The 19,405-nt window shown below is 46.4% G+C and overlaps 1 protein-coding gene across 1 annotated transcript in view; it reads right to left on the reverse strand.

Moving 5' to 3' along the window:
* Window positions 1–18,920, reverse strand: part of LOC122919803 — a 66,340-nt gene extending 47,420 nt beyond the window's left edge. The window contains exons 1-7 of the mRNA XM_044268991.1: window positions 18,704–18,920; window positions 15,209–15,238; window positions 12,992–13,353; window positions 10,137–10,266; window positions 9,023–9,114; window positions 7,280–7,374; window positions 2,129–2,227 (exon numbers count right to left, since the gene is read on the reverse strand). Coding sequence (XP_044124926.1) covers window positions 2,129–2,227; window positions 7,280–7,374; window positions 9,023–9,114; window positions 10,137–10,266; window positions 12,992–13,353; window positions 15,209–15,238; window positions 18,704–18,920 — 1,025 coding nt within the window. The remainder of the gene's footprint in view (window positions 1–2,128; window positions 2,228–7,279; window positions 7,375–9,022; window positions 9,115–10,136; window positions 10,267–12,991; window positions 13,354–15,208; window positions 15,239–18,703) is intronic.
* Between the last annotated feature and the right edge of the window lie 485 nt (window positions 18,921–19,405).

Genomic DNA, 19,405 nt, shown 5'->3' on the forward strand with positions numbered 1-19,405 from the left:
ATAGGCAATTTCAATATGGATACTTCTACAATCATGTCTGCAGCTGCCAGATAGTAAATACAACTGGTATGGTCAGAATAGTTTTATCCTTTTCCCCTCCATCTCTGTTTTCTTGCCGAACTGCAGCATTTGCTTTTTATCTGTCAATAGGGCATACTTCAATATTCCAAGTGGGAGATTTATCAAACTGGTGTAGAACTGGCTTACCTGCCCATAGCAACCAGATTCCACCTTTCATTTTCCAAATGAGCTCTGAAAAAGGAAAGGTGGGCTCTGGTTGCTATGGGCAACTAAGCCAGTTCTACTTGACACCGGTTTGATAAATCTCCCCCCTTAGGCCCCTTTCACATGGGCGAGTATTCCGTGCGGATGCGATGCGCGAGGTGAAAGCATTGCACCCGCACTGAATCAGGACCTATTAATTTCTATGGGGCTGTTCACATGAGCGGTGATTTTCACGCATCACTTGTGCGTTGCGTGAAAATCGCAGCAAGCTCTATTTTGTGCGTTTTTCACGCAATGCAGGCCCCATAGAAGTGAATGGGGTTGCGTGAAAAATCGCAAGCAAGTGCGGATGCGGTGCGATTTTCACGCACGGTTGCTAGGAGACGATCGTGATGGAGACCCGATCATTATTATTTTCCCTTATAACATGGTTATAAAGGGAAAATAATAGCATTCTGAATACAGAATGCATAGTACAATAGCGCTGGAGGGGTTACAAAAAATAAAATAAATTTAACTCGCCTTAATCCACTTGATCGCGCAGCCGGCTTCTCTTCTGTCATCTTTTTTGCTGTGTGCAGGAAAAGGACCTGTGGTGATGTCACTCTGGTCATCACATGGTCCGTCACCATGGTAAAAGATCAGGTGACTGACCATGTGATGACCGGAGTGACGTCACCACAGGTCCTTTTCCTGCATACAGCAAAAAAGAAGAGTTAAATTTAGTTTTATTTTTAACCCCTCCAGCGCTATTGTACTATGCATTCTGTATTCAGAACGCTATTATTTTCCCTTATAACCATGTGTATAAGGGAAAATAACAATCTACAGAACACCGATCCCAAGTTTGAGTACTAAACATGCCAATTTTTCTCACGCGAGTGCAAAACGCATTACAATGTTTTGCACTCGCGCGGATTTCCCGCAACGCACTTGCACCTTTTCCCGCAATGCCCGCGTGAAAGAGGCCTAAATGTTCTTCCCACAGGATAGGCCATAAAATGTCAATAGGTTCTGGTCCCCTTTGGGACCTGCTTCTATCTCCAAAATGAAGAGGCGGCTGCAAGGCTGTCTCTATTAACTTCCATTGCACTTCCGAAGATAGTCAGCATGCTCAGCTATTTTCAGAAGGACCATTAAATTGAATGAAAAGATCGGACTCATCCTCTGTGGACATGCTACAAGTGTCCCAAATCGGACAACCCCTTTGAGAAGGGGGAAAATAAATAAAACGCCACACAGAACATGATTTCACTATTTTGCTTACGGGCTCATGCACAGGGCCGTTACAGATACTGGCCAGAATGTAACGTCCTGCCCTCTATAGAACTGTCCTATCCTTGTCCGTAATGCGGACAAGAATAGGACATGTTCCATTTTTCTGCAGAGCCGTGGAACGGACATACGAATGGGGAGAGCACGCGGTGTGCTGTACGCCTCTTTTGTGGCCCCATTGAAGTGAATGGGTTTGCATCCGACCCGCAAAAAAAAAATGCAGATCAGATGTGGACCAAATTACATTATATATATATATATATATATATATATATATATATATATATATATATATATTTTTTTTTTTTTTTTCATTCATTCATTTGCATGAGCCCAATCTCTGATTTTTATCAGTTTTACCCCAACAGACAGCAGGACATGGGAAGAAAAGTTTGCACGCCCGCCCTGCTTGGCCTGATTAACAGGTTCGCTCCTGTCTATACCGGCTCGTCAATCAAGCAGAGCAGGGTTTTGCTCTCTAGGCTTGGCGCATTTTTTTAATACTCGGCTAACTAATAAGAGCCTGCATGCCGACCATGGTTTGGACAGCATTAAATGGCGACAGGTCCCCTTTAAAATTATATAGTATAAGTTATAACACAGGGATGGTCAAAAAATTATGTTCTACCTGTTTTGAGACACAGAAGGGATCGCTAACATAAGAAGTCCATGTAGACATACGAGGCTTGAAGCTCCCCAGCACAAAAACGAGTACAATACGCCAAATCTAGAAGGGAGAGAAAGGAATAACATGATCACATCCGTTTTGTAGACTGCAAACCATGGACACCGACCGCGTGCACCCTACATTGCTGTGCGGACCCACTGACTTCTGTGCGCTTCCGGGTCCATCTGGTCACACCAAAAAAAGTTAGGACACGTCCTAACATGCGGATCGTGCACCCATTGAAGTCAATGGTCTGCACCGAGATGCAGCGTGCACACGGCCAGTGTCCATGTTTTGTGGGTCCACAAAATAGACACGGTTGTGTGCATGGGGTCTTAAAGATAAAAAAAATATATAATGACTGCAATTTTCTCACTTTTGGTCCCTGTATCTGGAAACTGTCACATATACAGTATATTATACTTCGATAAATGCAACAAGCCTTCAGACATTATTCTAGCGAGGTCTTAACACTCCAGACAATTCTCTGTCCTGCCGCATACCGAGACTATTCTGCCTTTTACTCTGGTCCCTCAAAGGCAAGTTTCCTTTGTAAACTACGTTCTTCAAATCAATTGCGGACAAGATTAGGCATTTTCTATTATAGTGCCAGAGATGTGCAGTCCGAAATGCACATTGCCAGTGTCCGTGTTTTGCGGATCCGCAGAACACTTACGGACGTGTGAATGGACCCTTATTCTGACTTTTTCCCAGAGTTTGAGGAGTGTGTTTTTCCTTCTACAGTGCTGCTTTGTTCAAATTTTTGCCCTGCATCCCATGGCGATTTATGGGGCATAAGAAGATATTTTATAAAGGTATTTACTTTAGAATGACACGGGTAACATACCAATGTGAAATATGCCCTTGGTTGGTAGTGGTGGCATGCAGTCCCCAAGCGGTCACATTCATATGGGAACTGGCATACTGCTGACTTCTAGCCATGGGTAAGGACTAAATGTCATCAATAAAAAAATACTGGTATGGTAGGCCCCTTTCATGCAGTCAGCTATTCTGAGCCCAAACCAGGTGCGGGTGGGTCAAAAACAGAACAGAAGAAAATCTTTCCATTATACTTTATCCCTGTGTAGCCTCCACTCCTGGTTTTGGCTCACAATCACTGTAATATAATATATATGTCACTCCTTGATAAAATCAGAAGAGTAGAAGCCAAAGTCTGACAATTTATTTTACTCAAGGTTCATTTACATTTTCAAATTGCGTTTTTGCAAGTTTTGTCAAAAATGCTACAAAAGATTAAATAGGAGTGTCCCATCCAGGCATTTATGGCATATCCACAGGATATGCATCAGATATGAAACAAGTGTGGGTCTCCCCTCTAGAATCAGCATCTATCCTATGGAAGTGCAATAGGAGTGAACAAAGCCGTCTGCTCTCCATTCCTGATGGTGCATGACAGCCAGGGGCCCATTCTTGAGACGAGTAGGTTCCAGAGGTGGAACATGCATAAATGTCCAGGTGGGACAATCAGATGGGCAGCAGATTGTCAGGAAGGAAGCTTTCCTTGCCAACAGTCATCTGCTCATTAACTGGAGGTGAAGCTGCCATCGCTCGTCCCCATACAAAACCATTGCTCCTGGGCAGCAGAGTGCTGCTAGACACCACAATCTGCTGCCCAGGAAGGATGATGAGATGTCCACATCTCCGATCATTTCACTTTATGAACAAGCTTTTCACTCGTTCATCGGGTCATCTAAGGCACCTTTAGAAAGACAGACTGCTGGGAACTAGCGGTCATAGGAACATGCGTTCCCAATAATCAGCCCAAATATTGGAGCAGTCTAAATCCAGCTTTAGGTGTAAATAGACCCTTAGAAACACCTTTTTTTGACAATTTCAGATATTTTGTTGTATTATTGTTTGGGAAACAGAAAACAAGTGACAGTTTACCATCTGCATATACAGATGTCCCAAGCTGCAAGCAACGTGGCCTCTACATTCTGCGGGAGTCAGTCTCCCAGTTACAAACCATCAATATATGTTTTCCCACAAAACCAATACACTTTCTTTTAAAAGCTTTAGCCATATTGTCAGGCTGAAGCCAAGAAAATCCAGAGAAGCAACTGCAACTTCATTCTGAGCCCAGCTTCTGAAAATATATCACTGCGCACTACATATTGTTCTGCTTTAGATTTTGACTTTGCCGTTCCTCCACTCTTATTGTCCCAATGTATGGTTTTGTCCTTTTCATTTTAAAATGGGCACCGTCACAAACTTTGGATAAAAACGCCACGATCAATAAATCTATTTTCAGCGATGAGGCGGATAATCAGCTTACTAAGGAATCAGGTGAAATGCTGCCAACAGAAAGCTATGGAGATGAGTGGGGAGGAGGAGGAAGCAGATGCAAAGAGGATGAGGGTAGGGATGAGCAAAATCAATTTCTTCATCAGAAGTCCTCATTGCAAGGCTTAACTTATAGCAGTGAATCCAAAGCTTAACTCATAGCATACCCTCTCAATACTGCTGTATACTGTCTTCCATGCTGTGCTATTGATGAGGGCAGAGTCTTGTTTTTGTGTGTGCTGTGCATCAGAGACATCATAGCAGCTGGTCTCAAACTTTCCCAGAGCAAATTTTCAGGAAAACTGGCAATTACTTATATGGGCAGCATGTAATGTGATCCTTCACAGCAGATCCATCTAGATTTAGTGAATATCAGAGCCCATTTACATGGGCCAATGCAAAGGGCAACCATCAGGAGTGAAGTGTTCATTCCCTATCCCTGCCCACTTAGGCAGCTACATTTGTATGCTGCAGTCATCCCCTATGTATGGGGCTGAATGATCGTCACTACAATTATACACAGTTAGGCCTCCTGCACACGACAGTATTTTTTTAACGTCCCGCAAAACGTGGTTCCGTTGTACCGTGATCCGTGCCCGTTTTTTCTTCTGTGGGTCTGCCGTGATTTTTGGAGGATCCACGGACATGAAAAAAAAAATCTAAGTCAAGTTTGCCATTGAAATGATAGGAAAAAACGGACACGGATCACGGACACGGATCACGGACACGGATGCCAATCTTGTGTGCATCCGTGATTTTCACGGACCCATTGACTTGAATGGGTCCGTGAACAGTTGGCCGTGAAAAAAATAGGACAGGTCATATTTTTTTCACGGCCAGGAAACACGGATCACGGACACGGCTGCCAAACGGTGCAGTTTCCAATTTTTCCACGGACCCATTGAAAGTCAATGGGACCGCAGAAAAACACGTTAAACGGGACAACGGCCACGGGTGCACACAACGGTCGTGTGCAGGAGGCCTTATACAGCTTCATTCTTGGCAGCAGATCCAACTTCACACAGGGAAATGATTTTGTGCGCCACATTACCGAGTGGTTGCTCGTTTGACTGCTGGCACACAGCGCAGTTCTGCATGCGGTTACTGCGTCAGCAAACATGCATTCACAATGCAGTTATAGAATTTAACCAGTTTAGCACCTAATTAAACACTGGTGTTCTGCGTAGAAGAACTCATCTGATTTAAAGGGAACCTGTCACCTGGATTTGGTGCATAGAGCTGAGGACATGGGTTGCTAGATGGCCACTAGCACATCTGCAATACCCAGTCCCCATAGCTCTGTGTGCTTTTATTGTGTAAAAATCCCGATTTGATACATATGCAAATTAACCTGAGACAAATCCTGTCCCTGACTCATCTCACGGACAGGACTCACCTCAGGTTAATTTGCATATGTATCAAATATTTATTTTTATTTTTTACACAATAAAAGCACACAGAGCTATGGGGACTGGGTATTGCGGTGGTGCTAGTGGCCATCTAGCAGCCCATGTCCTCAGCTCTATACAGAAAATCCCGGTGATAAGTTCCCTTTAATTCATTGCAGCCAACTACATTTAGAAACCAAGTAGTAACTGCGTCAAAACTGTGCTGTGTGCCAGCACCCTTAAGCCTTATCCACATGGCAGCGTTTGGTCAGAAATGGTCATCCAAGCCTGTTCTGTCAACACCTGGTTTTGGTTCACAATCACTGAAAGAAATCACTGACCAAACACTGCCTGTGTAAATAAGGCATTACACGGGCCAACCATCAAGAATAAGCATTGGTGCGAACATTTGTTGCCAATAATTGGGACCTTAGCTCAGGATCGGGAGAAAGAGGCATTTTTCTCTCATATTTTTTTACAAAGTTTCTTATATTCATTGGAACCATTGACTCGCAGTGTGTGGAAAGGTAAGTGACCACATAAAGACTATGGGGCACATCTATTAAAAGCCAGCGTTTTAGACGGTCTTAAGGCCTTGCTGTTGGTAGTTGATCCTCCAAAGTTACGGAGAGGCGCTGGCCACTACATAACTTCGGCATATCCACCGCTGCAATCTGCGCCAGAAATACCACTCAAAATATAAAAAGGTTAAAATGTCCTAAACCGTTCCCCCATTCTGAGCGCTGCTGGTTCGTAGTAAAATAATTTGAACCGCGCTGCTCTTGATCAGTAGAAGAGATTTCTGCCACCAAAAGGCACGCAGACAGTTCTTTGACGCAATTACTGGTTCCAATAACCGCTGCCTCCACGATAGTCAGCGCTAATATTCCCTCCATTTATCAAAGAAAACAGCACAACATGGTGAAGCTCCGCAATTGCTTTTATCTTCTAATCGCTTTTATTATACTCATCCCCAAAAGAGACCGTTTTACATTGTAAACGCTTGTGATTTTATGACTTTTGTAAGTATAATAAAAGCGATGGGAAGATAAAAGCAATCGCGGAGCTTCACCATCTTGTGCTGTTTTCTTTGATAAATAGAGGGAATATTAGCGCTGACTATCGTGGAGGCAGCAGTTATTGGAACCAGTAATCGATTGCCTCTGCGTGCCTTTTGGTGGCAGGAATCTCTTCTACTGATCAGGAGCAGCGCGGTTCAAATTCACTTTTGTACAAGAAATATACCTAATATAGGTGTGTTTGTTAAATAAATGACCCCTATATAACTATTTTAGGTGTAATCCCCCCCCCCCAAAAAATAAAAAATAAAAATTATATACTAAATAGTGTTGGCTTAGTCTCTAGTACAAAGATGGCGTCTGCGGTAATAATTCTTCCCACTTTATCACTTTATTACTACCTTTCTGATGGATTTCGTTTGAAGAGTTGATCAATTTCCAAAAAGTAACAGAAAAACGCCCAGAACAACACTGAACAGAAGTAGTGAATCCATGTCTGCGGGGTGAAACGCAATAGGAAGGAGTTAGTTAGAAAGGTAAAACTACAGACAGCAGAAAAAAAATGTGTTATCGTGGCTACAGAAATGGTTTTCATCAGTTGATTTCGTTATTCATTGTGCCGGGCACTTCTTTCAGTGTAAGTACAGAATATAAGAATATGACCCCCTGGCATCCTCCTATGTCAGGCATTGAGAAATTCTAATTAGTAGCTTCTACATGAGTGTATTTGAGATCTGTGTATGGCCTGGATTTTATGTACTAGAATCCACTGCTAATGGTAATTAATAGGGCTATTCACATGGGCGTATAATTTCCGTTAGTATTTCGAATCCACAGCATGTCCATGTTTTGTGCGCATTTGTTTCTAAATACACCCATTACAGTCTATGGGACTGCATCAAAAATGCAGGGAGGAAAGAATATGCATGCAAATCCTGAAGCAATACCGATGGTATATGAGGAATCCGTGCATAAGGGTCCATTCACACATCCGTAGAATGGGTCCACATCCGTTCTGCAAAATGCGGAACGGGTGGGGACCCATTCATTTTATATGGGGCAGGAATGGATGCGGACAACACACAGTGTGCCGTCCACATCCGCATTTCCGGAGCGCGCCCCCGATCTTTGGGTCCTCGGCTCCGAAATAAATAAAAAAAATAATAGAACATGCCTATTCTTGTCTGCAATTGCAGACAAGAATAGGCAGTTCTATGGGGGTGGCGGCCGGGTGTATTGCGGATCCGCAATACACTACAGACGTGTGAATGGACCCTAATCCAGAGCCAGAATACTTATGGATTAGAATACGCTCACTTGAAAGATGCCTTTTAGTTGCTTTTCCCTCCCACATAGGAGACGACGAGGTCAGTAATCAGATATCTTATACCCTCCAGTTCTGATGTCATTTCAGTAAAGAGACCACTAAGTAATGGTGGATTCTACAGATTTCTTTCAAGTGACCCAACGGATTTCACTCAAAAAGGAAACTGAGGTAAGTTGTGCTAGGATTTTTGGATGCATTCTGCTAGGGTATGTTCACACAACCGATTTTGAAAATGCTCTGAAAAATCAGGGTGGAATCTGCACTGGTTATCTGCGCTTTTTAGCCCCATTTTCAGCCTCCCATTTATTACAATGGAAGAATCAATGCAGATTCCGCTCCAAGATAGAGCATGCTGCTCCTTTTTTCCATTCAGTTTTTTTTTTTAGCGTGGGAAAAGAAAAGCAAGTTCTGCCTCCCATTGAAATGAATTGGGAGGCTTTTTAGAGGTGTTTGTGTGGAAAGTGCGTTAAAAACAGCGGCAAAAACTTCATGTGAATGGGCCCTTAGAAATGACATTCCAGGTGCTGAGTTGTACGAGTTCCAATTCAAATTAAATAAATGCCATTAGGGTGGTTTCACACTAGTCAGTGTTTTTATAGTGATAATTTAATACAGTATTCTGAGTGTTTTTTGCTACCTTGGCTAAAAACAAAAAGCCTGAAAGAAAATGTTGACTAAATAACGCCACCCAAAAAACAATGCTTGTAAAAAAAATGCCATAATTTTACTTATTTTTTTTCTCAAAAAGGGCAAAGAAGAAGATGTAGTGAGGCAGCACCCTCTGTATGTAGCCAGGACCAGACTGAAAATGACTCACTGAGATGAAAACACAGGTAATGTAAGATAGCCAGGACTGACTGGACAAGAAATCGGAAGAGAGGAGCCACAAAGTGGAGTGCAGGAGTAACCCTGAAAAAACAAACAGATTTGCATTAGGCTCTTATCATTAATTCCTAAAGCCTCGTTCAGGCACTTAATCACTGTGGCCTCTTCTGCTATCCTCCGATAGTCAAGGGTGCTTGGAGTTAGACCTCCGCTGATCTGATATTGATTACCTATCCTGAAAATAGGCCATTAATATGGGAGACCTGAAAAAAGGAGATTTTTGTTTAACTTACCAGTAAAATCTCTTTCTCGCTCTTCTTCATGGGGGGGGGGGGGGGGGAGGAGAAACACAGGAACCGTGGGTATAGCCATGTCCTCTAGGAGGCGTTGACACTAGCTAAAGCGGTTAGCTCCTCCCCTGGCAGCTATACCCCCTCCAGTCTGGAGAGAGAGCTTCAGTTTGTGTACAAGCAGTAGGAGAAGCAAGCCAACCAAGAAAAAACGTGGAACACCAACGATGCCAAAAACCCAACAGGGTTCTAACCAGTAAGAGCCACAACTGTGGTTGAACAACAATACTGGGTCGGTGCTGTGTTCCCCAATAAAGAGCAAGAAAGATTTTACTGGTAAGTTATACAAAAATCTTCTTTTCTCGCCCATATTCATTGGGGGGGGGGGGGGGGGGTATACACAGGAACCGTGAGACGTCCAAAAGCAGTAAACAGGGAGGGAAAAAAAACAACAACACACAGACCCATGGAAGCAAGTTTCCCTGCAGGCATCTAAGAAACTGCCGCCTGCAAAACCATGCGGCCTTCGGCAGTGTCTCCGCCGATGCAAAAGTACGCACCTGGTAAAATTTTGTCAATGTATAAGGAGGACCAAGTAGCCACCTTACACAACTGAGCAGCCGAAGTGCGATTCCTACGAGCCCAAGATGCTCCCACCGCTCTGGTGGAGTGAGCCGTGACACCTAAGGGCGGAACCCTTCCCCGGGTGTTGTAAGCCTCCCCAAGTGCAGCCCGAATCCAACGTGCGATTGCCACCTTGGAGGCCGCCAATCCCTTGTCAGGACCTTCCGGAAGGACAAAAAAGGGAGTCCGTACAGCGGAAGGGAGCAGAGGCTGCTAAATAGATCTTCAGAGCTCTGACAACATCCAAATGGTGCAACTCCTTTTCCTTTGCGTGTGGAGAGGGACGGACAATTTCCTCCTTGATATGGAAGTCGGTGACCACCTTCGGAAGAAAGGAACGAACGGGCTGGAGAACCAACTTATCCTTATGAAGAACCAAGAAGGGTTCTCTACAAGAGAGCGCAGCCAACTCATACACCCGGTCTGATGGAAGTGATAGCTACAAGAAAAACCACCTTCTAGGACAGGAGTAGGAGAGAAATCTCCCGCAGAGGCTCAAAGGGGGAAACCTGGAGCACTAAATTCAGATCCCAAGGCGGTAAAGGAGGACGGTACGGAGGAACTCCCTGAAGAAATATGGGATTACACTTACCGGTAATCGTTTTTCCTTCAGCCTATGACAGCACCCATGGATAGCATACGCCCCTTTCCTCAGGACAGGAAACACAGCCTCTTTAAAAGGGAAGTAGAACCCCCCATCATGACAGTCCTATTCCAAGAACTAAGGCGACAAAAGACTACACCACAGGACACAATATATCTATAATAGATATAATATATATATATATATATATATATATATATATATATATATATATATATTTCTGAACATAAATAAAGGAGTATTTATACTATGTTTTTATCATAAAACTAATATATATAAATATATATATATTTATATATATTAGTTTTTTGATAAAAACATAGTATAAATACTCCTTTATTTATGTTCAGAAATTATATATATATATATATATATATATATATATATATATATTATTTTTTTTCTCCCCTTCTTATTTTAGTATTTTGGGAGGGTCCTAGGCGGGTGCTGTCATAGGCTCAAGGAAAAACGATTACCGGTAAGTGTAATCCCACATTTCCCCCCCTCGCCTATGACAGCACCCATGGATATCTAGGCGAGATCTAGGGTGGGACAACTGCTTGGAGGACTTTACGCCCAAACCCTAAACCTTCCTGTGATGGAAGCTGCAGTCTATAGTGCTTAAAAAAGGTATGTGAAGAACTCCACGTAGCAGCTCTGCAAATCTGGTCAATAGAAGCAGAAGCTCTTTCTGCCCAGGATGTAGACACCGCTCTAGTTGAGTGTGCTCCAAACCCGGCAGGAGGAGGAACCCCTTTAGAGGAATATGCAAGGTAAATGGCCTGTTTAATATATCTGGCAATAGATTGTGAGGAAGCAGGAGAGCCCTTCTTCTGTCCCTGAAAGGAAACCACAAGCTTAGGAGGTAAGAAAGGTATTGAGTTAGACACCTAACATCGAGGCAATGGAATTCCCTTTCCTTCTGATTCTTCGGTGAGGGACAGGAGGAAGGTAAAACTACATCCTGAGATCGGTGAAAGGATGACGAAACCTTTGGAAGGAAGGCAGGGTCACCCAGTTAAGGCCGAATGCACACGGCCGTTGTTCACGGCCGTGGGCGGTCTGTGGAACCGCGGCCTGAATTCCTGCTGAGAGCAGGAGCGCACGGCGTCATTGGTTGCTATGATGCCGTGCGCTCCCTGCTGCCGCAATACAGTAATACACTGGTATGATCTATACCAGTGTATTACTGTACTGTGACGGCAGCAGGGAGCGCACGGCGTCATAGCAACCAATGACACCGTGCGCTCCTGCTCTCAGCAGGAATCCAGGCCGCGGTTCCACGGACCGCTCACGGCCGTGTGCATTCGGCCTTAGGCAGACAAAACTAGATTTAAATCCCAGGGAGGAACTCTGGACTTCTGCAAGTTTAGAAATTGCAACGACAAATCTTTTAACCCAGGGGTGGTCTGCTAATTTATACTCAAAGAGCGCTTAAGGCAGAGATATGGACCTTTAAAAGTACTAGGTCTAAAGTTTTTTATTCCAGCCTGTCAGGAAACAGAACTAGCATGATGGAGGCTGTGCTTCCTGTCCTGAGGAAAGGGGCGGATGCTATCCATGGGTGCTGTCATAGGCGAGGGGGGAAAAGTCCTTACCGGCCCGAGGGGGGAGGAAAAGGAAAAGGAAAAGAATGTTTTGACTTTCACAGAAACCCAGGAAGGACCTCCAGGTCCTATAATAAATCCTGGACGAAGCAGACTCCCTAGCCTGAATCATAGTGCGGATAACATCCGCCAAAGAACCTCTTCGCTTTGAAATGGCGGTTTCAATAGCCACACCGTCAAATGCTGACCTTAAATGCTGCTGGAAGACAGGTCCCTGCAAAAACATGTCAGCTGAGTGGCAGTGACCAAGGAACGTCTCCCAGAAGGAGAATGAGGATCGTCTGAATGCTCTCCATCCTGATTTTCCGTAGAAACCTGGGCAGGAGGGGGAAGGGGGAAAACACGTAAAGGAGGGAGAACCCCTGACAAGGGGAGATCAGGGCGTCCATGCCGCAAGCTTCCAGATCCCTTGCGTGGGAGAGGAAGGTGGGAAGTTTCTGATTGAGCCCTGAGGCCATCAAGTCCAAATTGCCGGTACATGGGCTTCCACCCACCGTAAGATCTTGGCAGATTCCTGCATCACCGCAAGGCTGAGTGTTCCCCCACTGATGGTTGATGTAAGCCACCGCCTTGGCGTTGTCCGACTGGACTCTGACAGGGCGAACGCTCAGGAGGTGGGTCCAGTGTTAGAGGGATAGAAGAATCGCCCTGAGCTCCAGGACATTGATCGGGAGCTTGGACTCCGACCGAGACCATGTGCATTGGACTGACCTGGGAGGGAACACTTCTCCCCAACCCAGCAGACTGGCGTCGGTGGCAACAACCGTCCAGGAGATCGGAAGGAAAGACCTTCCCAGAACTGGAACCGACAGCCACCAACAAAGGGACAACCTTACCCGAGGAGAGAGGCGGATGGGATAGTCCAGGCTCTTGGAAGACTTGTCCCAGGAGGACAGGATCGCGAGGAACGTACGAGAGCGGAACTGGGCAAAGGGAATCGCCTCGAAACAGGCGACCATCTTCCCTAACATCCTCATGCACAGTAGAATGGACAGAAGTCTGCAGTCGAGAAGAACCCTCATGGAGCGGTGTAAGGCCAGTCGCTTGTCCGGAGGAAGGCGAATCTGTGCCGCATCCGTGTCCAGAAGCATACCCAGAAAGAGCAATAGTCTGAGGGGGTCAGAGATGACTTCTGCAGGTTGAACAACCACCCGAAGCGAGCAAGGGCTTCCAGTGTGATCCGTATGCAGCTTGACGCCTGAGCAAAGGAGGGAGCCTTGATGAGGATATCGTCCAGATAATGTATAAGGAAGATTCCTCTGCAAGAGGGGCCAGGATTTTTGTGAAGACCCGAGGTGCAGTAGCCAGTCCGAACGGGAGGGCAACAAACTGGTAATGATAGTCTATCGCAAACCTCAGGAAGTGCGATGGGAACATGGAGGTATGCATCCTGGATATCTACAGCTGAAAGGAATTCCCCCTGCTCCAGAGAAGCAATTACGGAATGAAGGGATTCCATCCGAAACCGCTGGAGACGGAGGAACTGGTTTAGTAGTTTGAGGTCCAGGATTGGGCGCACTGAGCCCTCCTTTTTGGGGACCACAAAGGTTTGAATAGAACCCTTTGAACCTTTCTGCTGGGAAAACAGGAGAGATGACTCCCTGATCCAGAAGGGACTGAATGGCTTGGGAGAAGGCGGACGCCTGTTCGGGGTCCCGTGGAAGACTGGATTAAAAAAACAAAAAACAAAACACCACACAATACAAAACCCTGTCTCGGGGGAAGAGACCGGAACTCGATCATGTATCCCGAGGATACAATCTCGAGTGCCCAAGCGTCAGAGACGTGGGCCCGCCAGACGTCCTGAAGAGGAGGAGGCGGCCCCCCACCCTGTTGGGTAGGGGCGCACCTTCAGGCTGAGGACTGCTTAGCCGCAGGAGGTCTGGGATGCCAGGAGGGCTGTGCTCGAAAGGACGGATTCTGCATCGATCTTGAGAAGTAAACCCGCCTCCCCCAGCGGAAGAGCTCGTCGCGGGGCGGGAACTAGCGAATCAACGAAAAGGGCCTGCCACGTAAAGATCCCGTAACGTAAGAGGCCCGTTTGACTCTAGGCTGTGGAAGATGGGTGCTCTTGCCACCCGTGGCTTCAGAAATAATTTAGTCTTGTCCATGTCGAGGGAGATGACCACGCGGAAAGGGAGTTGGGGGGGGGGGGGGGGGACTGGGAGATTTAATAAAGGTTTATTTGATGCAGTGTTATTGATGTGCTGATTTGGATAAAGTATGATTGATTTTACTGTATTGATATCCTATTGTCATATAATGTATGGTTTATCTGAACAATTGGCTGTATGTAAAACCTTTAATAAAAATGATCTGATAAAAAAATAAAAAAATTCGTCCAGTCGAGAACGGGCGCCGTCAAAGCGATATCAGACTAAAGAACACTTGGAAGCTCCGTTTGCTGCCCACACCTTCAGCCAAAGCTTGCGGCGTAAGGTGACTGCAAGCACCTCTCAGAGCCCCGCCTGGATGATCAGCCGCGCCATGGATCGGAGATCCTGAGCAGGGACCTCGGATACCATGTCCTGGTCCAGCTGGTTACCACACTCAGAGCGCCTGCGCTACCCAGGCGGAGGCGAACACAGGCCTAAGGGCTGACCCTGTAGCAGCAAAGAGCGACTTCGTCAAGGATTCCATCCGACAATCTTCAGCTGACTGAAGAAAGGATCCATCGGCTATAGGAATAGCCGTATTTTTGGCGAGCCGTGCCACTGGTGGATCCACCTTAGGAGGAGATGCCCACTGCCCACGTGGGAACAATCCGCTGGAAAGGGATATAGGATGTCCAGTTTTTTGGGGGTGGAAAAATGCATGTCTGGGTGATCCCAAGACTTGGAAATCACAGCCGAAAAATCATTATGGCGAGGAAACACCTCTGAGGCTTGTCTTGGACGGAAAAAGGATACCCCCTGTTGGTCAGTGGGGGATGGGGGGGGAATCATCCTGAACCTGGAAGGTGTCGCGAATGGCAGCAATGAGGCTATCGACAGTGTAGGCCAACTTAGAAGGCTGCTCTGTATCCATATCCAAATATGAATTTTCAACCTCACCTTCGGACGGCGCGTCCCCAGAAGAAAAACCTGTGAGTGCGAGATGTGTCAGAGGAAGAAACATGGTCTACCCTGGGACACTTTTGTGAATGCCGTGCGCTGACAATCACCGGGAGGGGAAGTGACCTAGGGTGGTCACTCGAGCAAGAAGCTCTGGAGGGTGCATCTGTAGGAGGTGCAGCTTGCGCTGGTGGCGGATTCTCAACCAAGCGACCCACTATAGATAAGTTGGATTGGGAGATTTGAGCAAGGTTTTCCACCGCCTGAGAGAGCGTTCTGGCTCAATCAGGTAACTCAGATGCCAGAGAGGGAGCAGCGGTATGGGCTGAAGGGAGGTGGGGGCCCAGGCAGGGCCCCTGACAAGCAGTGCAGACAGAATCCTGTTGCCCACAAGGGAACTTTGCCTGACATATAGCGCAGGCATAATGGACAGCTATTGGCCACGGAAGAGCCCCAGAGGGATCAGACATGATGGAGACAGGAGATACCCTGAGGGTGGAGGGATAAAGTGACCGGAGGAGAGGAGCAACTGTTCCTACCAGAACCAGGAGGCACTGTCCGAGAATGTTCGGAGAGATCTGCCTGAGAGCTGTGGCGGGAAGAGAAGGCCCCACCCCCCTCAGGTCCTGCATCCCCTCTCAGAGCCGCTCGATGCGTGCGCCGTCCGTTAACCACCGCATTGCCGGAATAACCCTTGTGTAAGGGCAGCGCTAGAATACAGGCTGCTGCCCGATCATATGCGGAGAATCGCTGCCTGCCGCAACTTGTACCCAGAGTTGCGATTCAATGCCCCCACCATCCGAGCGCTTATAGGCTCTGCCCCCTTCTGACCCGATGCCCGTGTCTCAGTGCAAGGCGCTGATAAATTATTATTATTATTCGCCCCGCCGGTCGTTCATGCTTAGTCCAGGGCATGAGACCGGAGATATGAACCACGGTGCCCCAGGGAGGTCTTGCCTTCTATTGACACTAGAACAAAACTGAAGCTCTCTCTCCAGGCTGGAGGGGGTTTAGCTGTAAGGGGAGGAGCTAACAGCTTTTACTAGTGTCAACGCCTCCTAGAGGACATAGCTATACCCACGGTTCCTGTGTCCCCCAATGAATATGGGCGAGAAACCCCTTTTAAGGCCAGTCTTACATGAGCGAGTTCACAGCGGGAAGCAGGCTGCATGTGGAGATGCGATTTCCCATTCTGAACTCTGCTTCTCTGACAGGACCACATGGCATTATAATGCTGCATGTCCGTGTCGTCGTTTTTTTTTTGTGTGGTTTTGGTGCAGATTTCATACAGACTTTCTGCATACAAATTCGCAATTTGTGTATCAAGTTTGGCGTACAAGGTTCGGGTTATCTAAGAATTCCGTTATGGATTCCCCTACCACGCACCATAACTTATATGGTCCGAGATAGCGGAATCCATAGTAGAATTCTTTGATAACCCGAACCTTGTACACCAGACTTTAAAACACAAAATTAGCTCATCCCTAGCTGTGGGCGATTATCACAGCGCTGCACCATGTATTTCTATTCGGCTATATGATGCCACATGTGACCATGCAATATCTAGCAAATGTGAAAACACAATGGGGCACATTTACTAATGGACTTGTGACACTTTTTTAGACGTAAAAAGTGTCACATGTCCACTTTTCTGTCCGGCTGTGCAACACAATTTTAGTGCACGACCGATTTTGTGCCTTGTAAGCCAGTTGGGGGTGACAAGGGCGGGGCAGGCACCCCAGCAAATTTGGTTACATTTACACCTGGAAACAAGCGTACATGTAAGCTAAAAACTACACCAGCCCGTCCACAGATGTGCCCAATTTATGATGCACACCTCGTCATAAATTACACGCATCTAGCAGCAGCGCAGAGGGGCAAACTAAGACTGGCGTAAAAGGCCGACCTTACTAAATGTGCCCAAATACCTCACTATAGGTTTTTTGCCCTCCAAGGCCATGTGGGTCATTTACAAACGTTTTTGTGCCATGGTCAACACTTGGGAGTGCCGAGGGGGTGGCGGGGACTGGGGGAAAAAAATAAAATAAAATCAGCCGTGGGATAAATTTACCAACATTTAGGCCACTTTCACACGAGCGAGTTTTCTGTGCGGGTGAGATGCGTGAAGAGAATGCAGAGCACCCGCACTGAATCCTGACCAATTAATTTCAATGGGTCTGTGTACATGAGCGTTGTTTTCACGCATCAGTTCTGCGTGAAAAACGTAGCATGTTCGATATCTTGCGTTTTTCACGCAGTCCTAGCCCCATAGAAGTGAATGGGGCCTCAGTGAAAAACGAATATCATCCGGAAGTGCGGATGCAATGCGTTTTTCACTGATGGTTGCTAAGAGATGTTGTTTCTAAACCTTAAGTTTTTTATCACACGGATGAAAAACGCATTGCAGCCACACGGAAAAAACGGAACACAATCGCAGACAAAACTGACTGAACTTGCTTGCAAAAATGGTGCGAATTTCACTGAACACACCCAGACCTAATCCGTCACATTTGTGTGAAAGAGGCCTTACATCTGGAGAAAGGTGTAAATGTTGGCAAAAAACTACTCCAGTCAGGGGCTGGAGTCGTTTTTACACCTGGCGCACTGACTGCCAGAAGTTCACCTCATTTAGGCCTCATACACACGACAGTATTGCTTTTTCAGTGTTTTGCGGTCTGTTTTTTACGGATCCGTTGTTCTGTTTCATTTTTCCGTATGCCATATACAGCAATTACATAGAAAAAAAATGGGCTGGGCATAACATTTTCAATAGATGGTTCAGCAAAAACGGAACGGATACAGAAGTCATACGGATGCATTTCCGTATGTGTTCAGTTTTTTTATGCGGACCCATTGACTTGAATGGAGCCAAGCACCGTGATTTGCGGACAAGAATAGGACATGTTCTATCTTTTCACGGCACGGAAATACTGAAGCAGAACGCACACGGAGACACTTCAGTATTTTTTGCTGAACCATTGAAATGAAAGGTTCAGTATATGTTCCGCATACTGAACTAAAAAAACAGCCAGTATACTGAACACAAAATACGGTCGTGTGCATGAGCCCTTATGGTGAGGAGGACTCCTCATCATAAAATTATGCACATCAGCCAGCAGAGCAAAGGGGTTAACAAAGACAGGTGTAAAAAGCAGACCTTTGTAAGCAACCCCCATAAAATGACTTGTGAAATTGCAGTATACACTGGTGGCGTTCCAGCACTAGGCCCTTACATTGCCTGGAGGATGTATGGCGCCCTAGTTCAGAGCAGCGTAGGCTCCATCAGGTGCCATTTAGCCAGGAGCTATTCTTCCCTAAAAACAATAATGACAATACATCAAAGTATACAACTGAGATCACGTAGAGGCACAGAAGAAACCACATCCTATGGAAGCGCTCTTATGTGGAATAGTGAACCATAGCACGGCCACGTGCAGGATTCTGTCTACATATACCAGCTACTGAAGTTTATTAGAAGATACTTCCCAGCCACACCTGTAGTGACCAAGGCACTGGCCAGAAGAACTCGCCAACCCATCCTTGTTGCCTGGCTCTTTCTCCGATTACTGCAGCTATAACAAATGGCCAAACCTAGGAGTCCCAAAAGAGCACTGCCGCTACATACTGCATGATAGAGCTCCGCACCAAGCACCAGGTCAGTACCAGCATCTCTCTCTGGACAGCAAAGCCGTGGGAGCCGCAAGGAAGCCATTGACCAGAGCAAGTTGTGAAAAAGGGTGTGGAGACTGTTATGTAGATCAATGGCAGCAGGTGCTGAGCAGCCAAATTAACTGCCTCATAGCCCAGTGATTTAACCTTCTGATGCCCTAATGTCCATCTTGGTGCTGAATAAGGGCTCATTCAGACGACCGTATGCCCTCCGTGAGCGGGCCATATGTCCCGGAGCAGCATACATCGTGCGCACGGCATCATAGGTTACTATGACGCTGTGCGCATCGGGCCACCCCCGGGACAAAAGCCCTATGGGTGGCCCGATGCGCACAGCGTCATAGTAACCTATGATGCTGTGCGCTCGATTTATGCCGCTTCGGGACATATGGCCCGCTCACGGACCGTAGGTCTCGCAGGGCATACGTTCGTGTGCATGAGCCCTAAGGCTACTTTTACACTTGCGGCAGAGTGATCCGTCAAGCAGTTCCGTCGCCGAACTGCCTGCCGGATCCGGCAATCTGCATG

The sequence above is a fragment of the Bufo gargarizans genome, chromosome 9 (genome assembly GCF_014858855.1).
Source record: "Bufo gargarizans isolate SCDJY-AF-19 chromosome 9, ASM1485885v1, whole genome shotgun sequence".
NCBI lineage: Eukaryota > Metazoa > Chordata > Amphibia > Anura > Bufonidae > Bufo > Bufo gargarizans.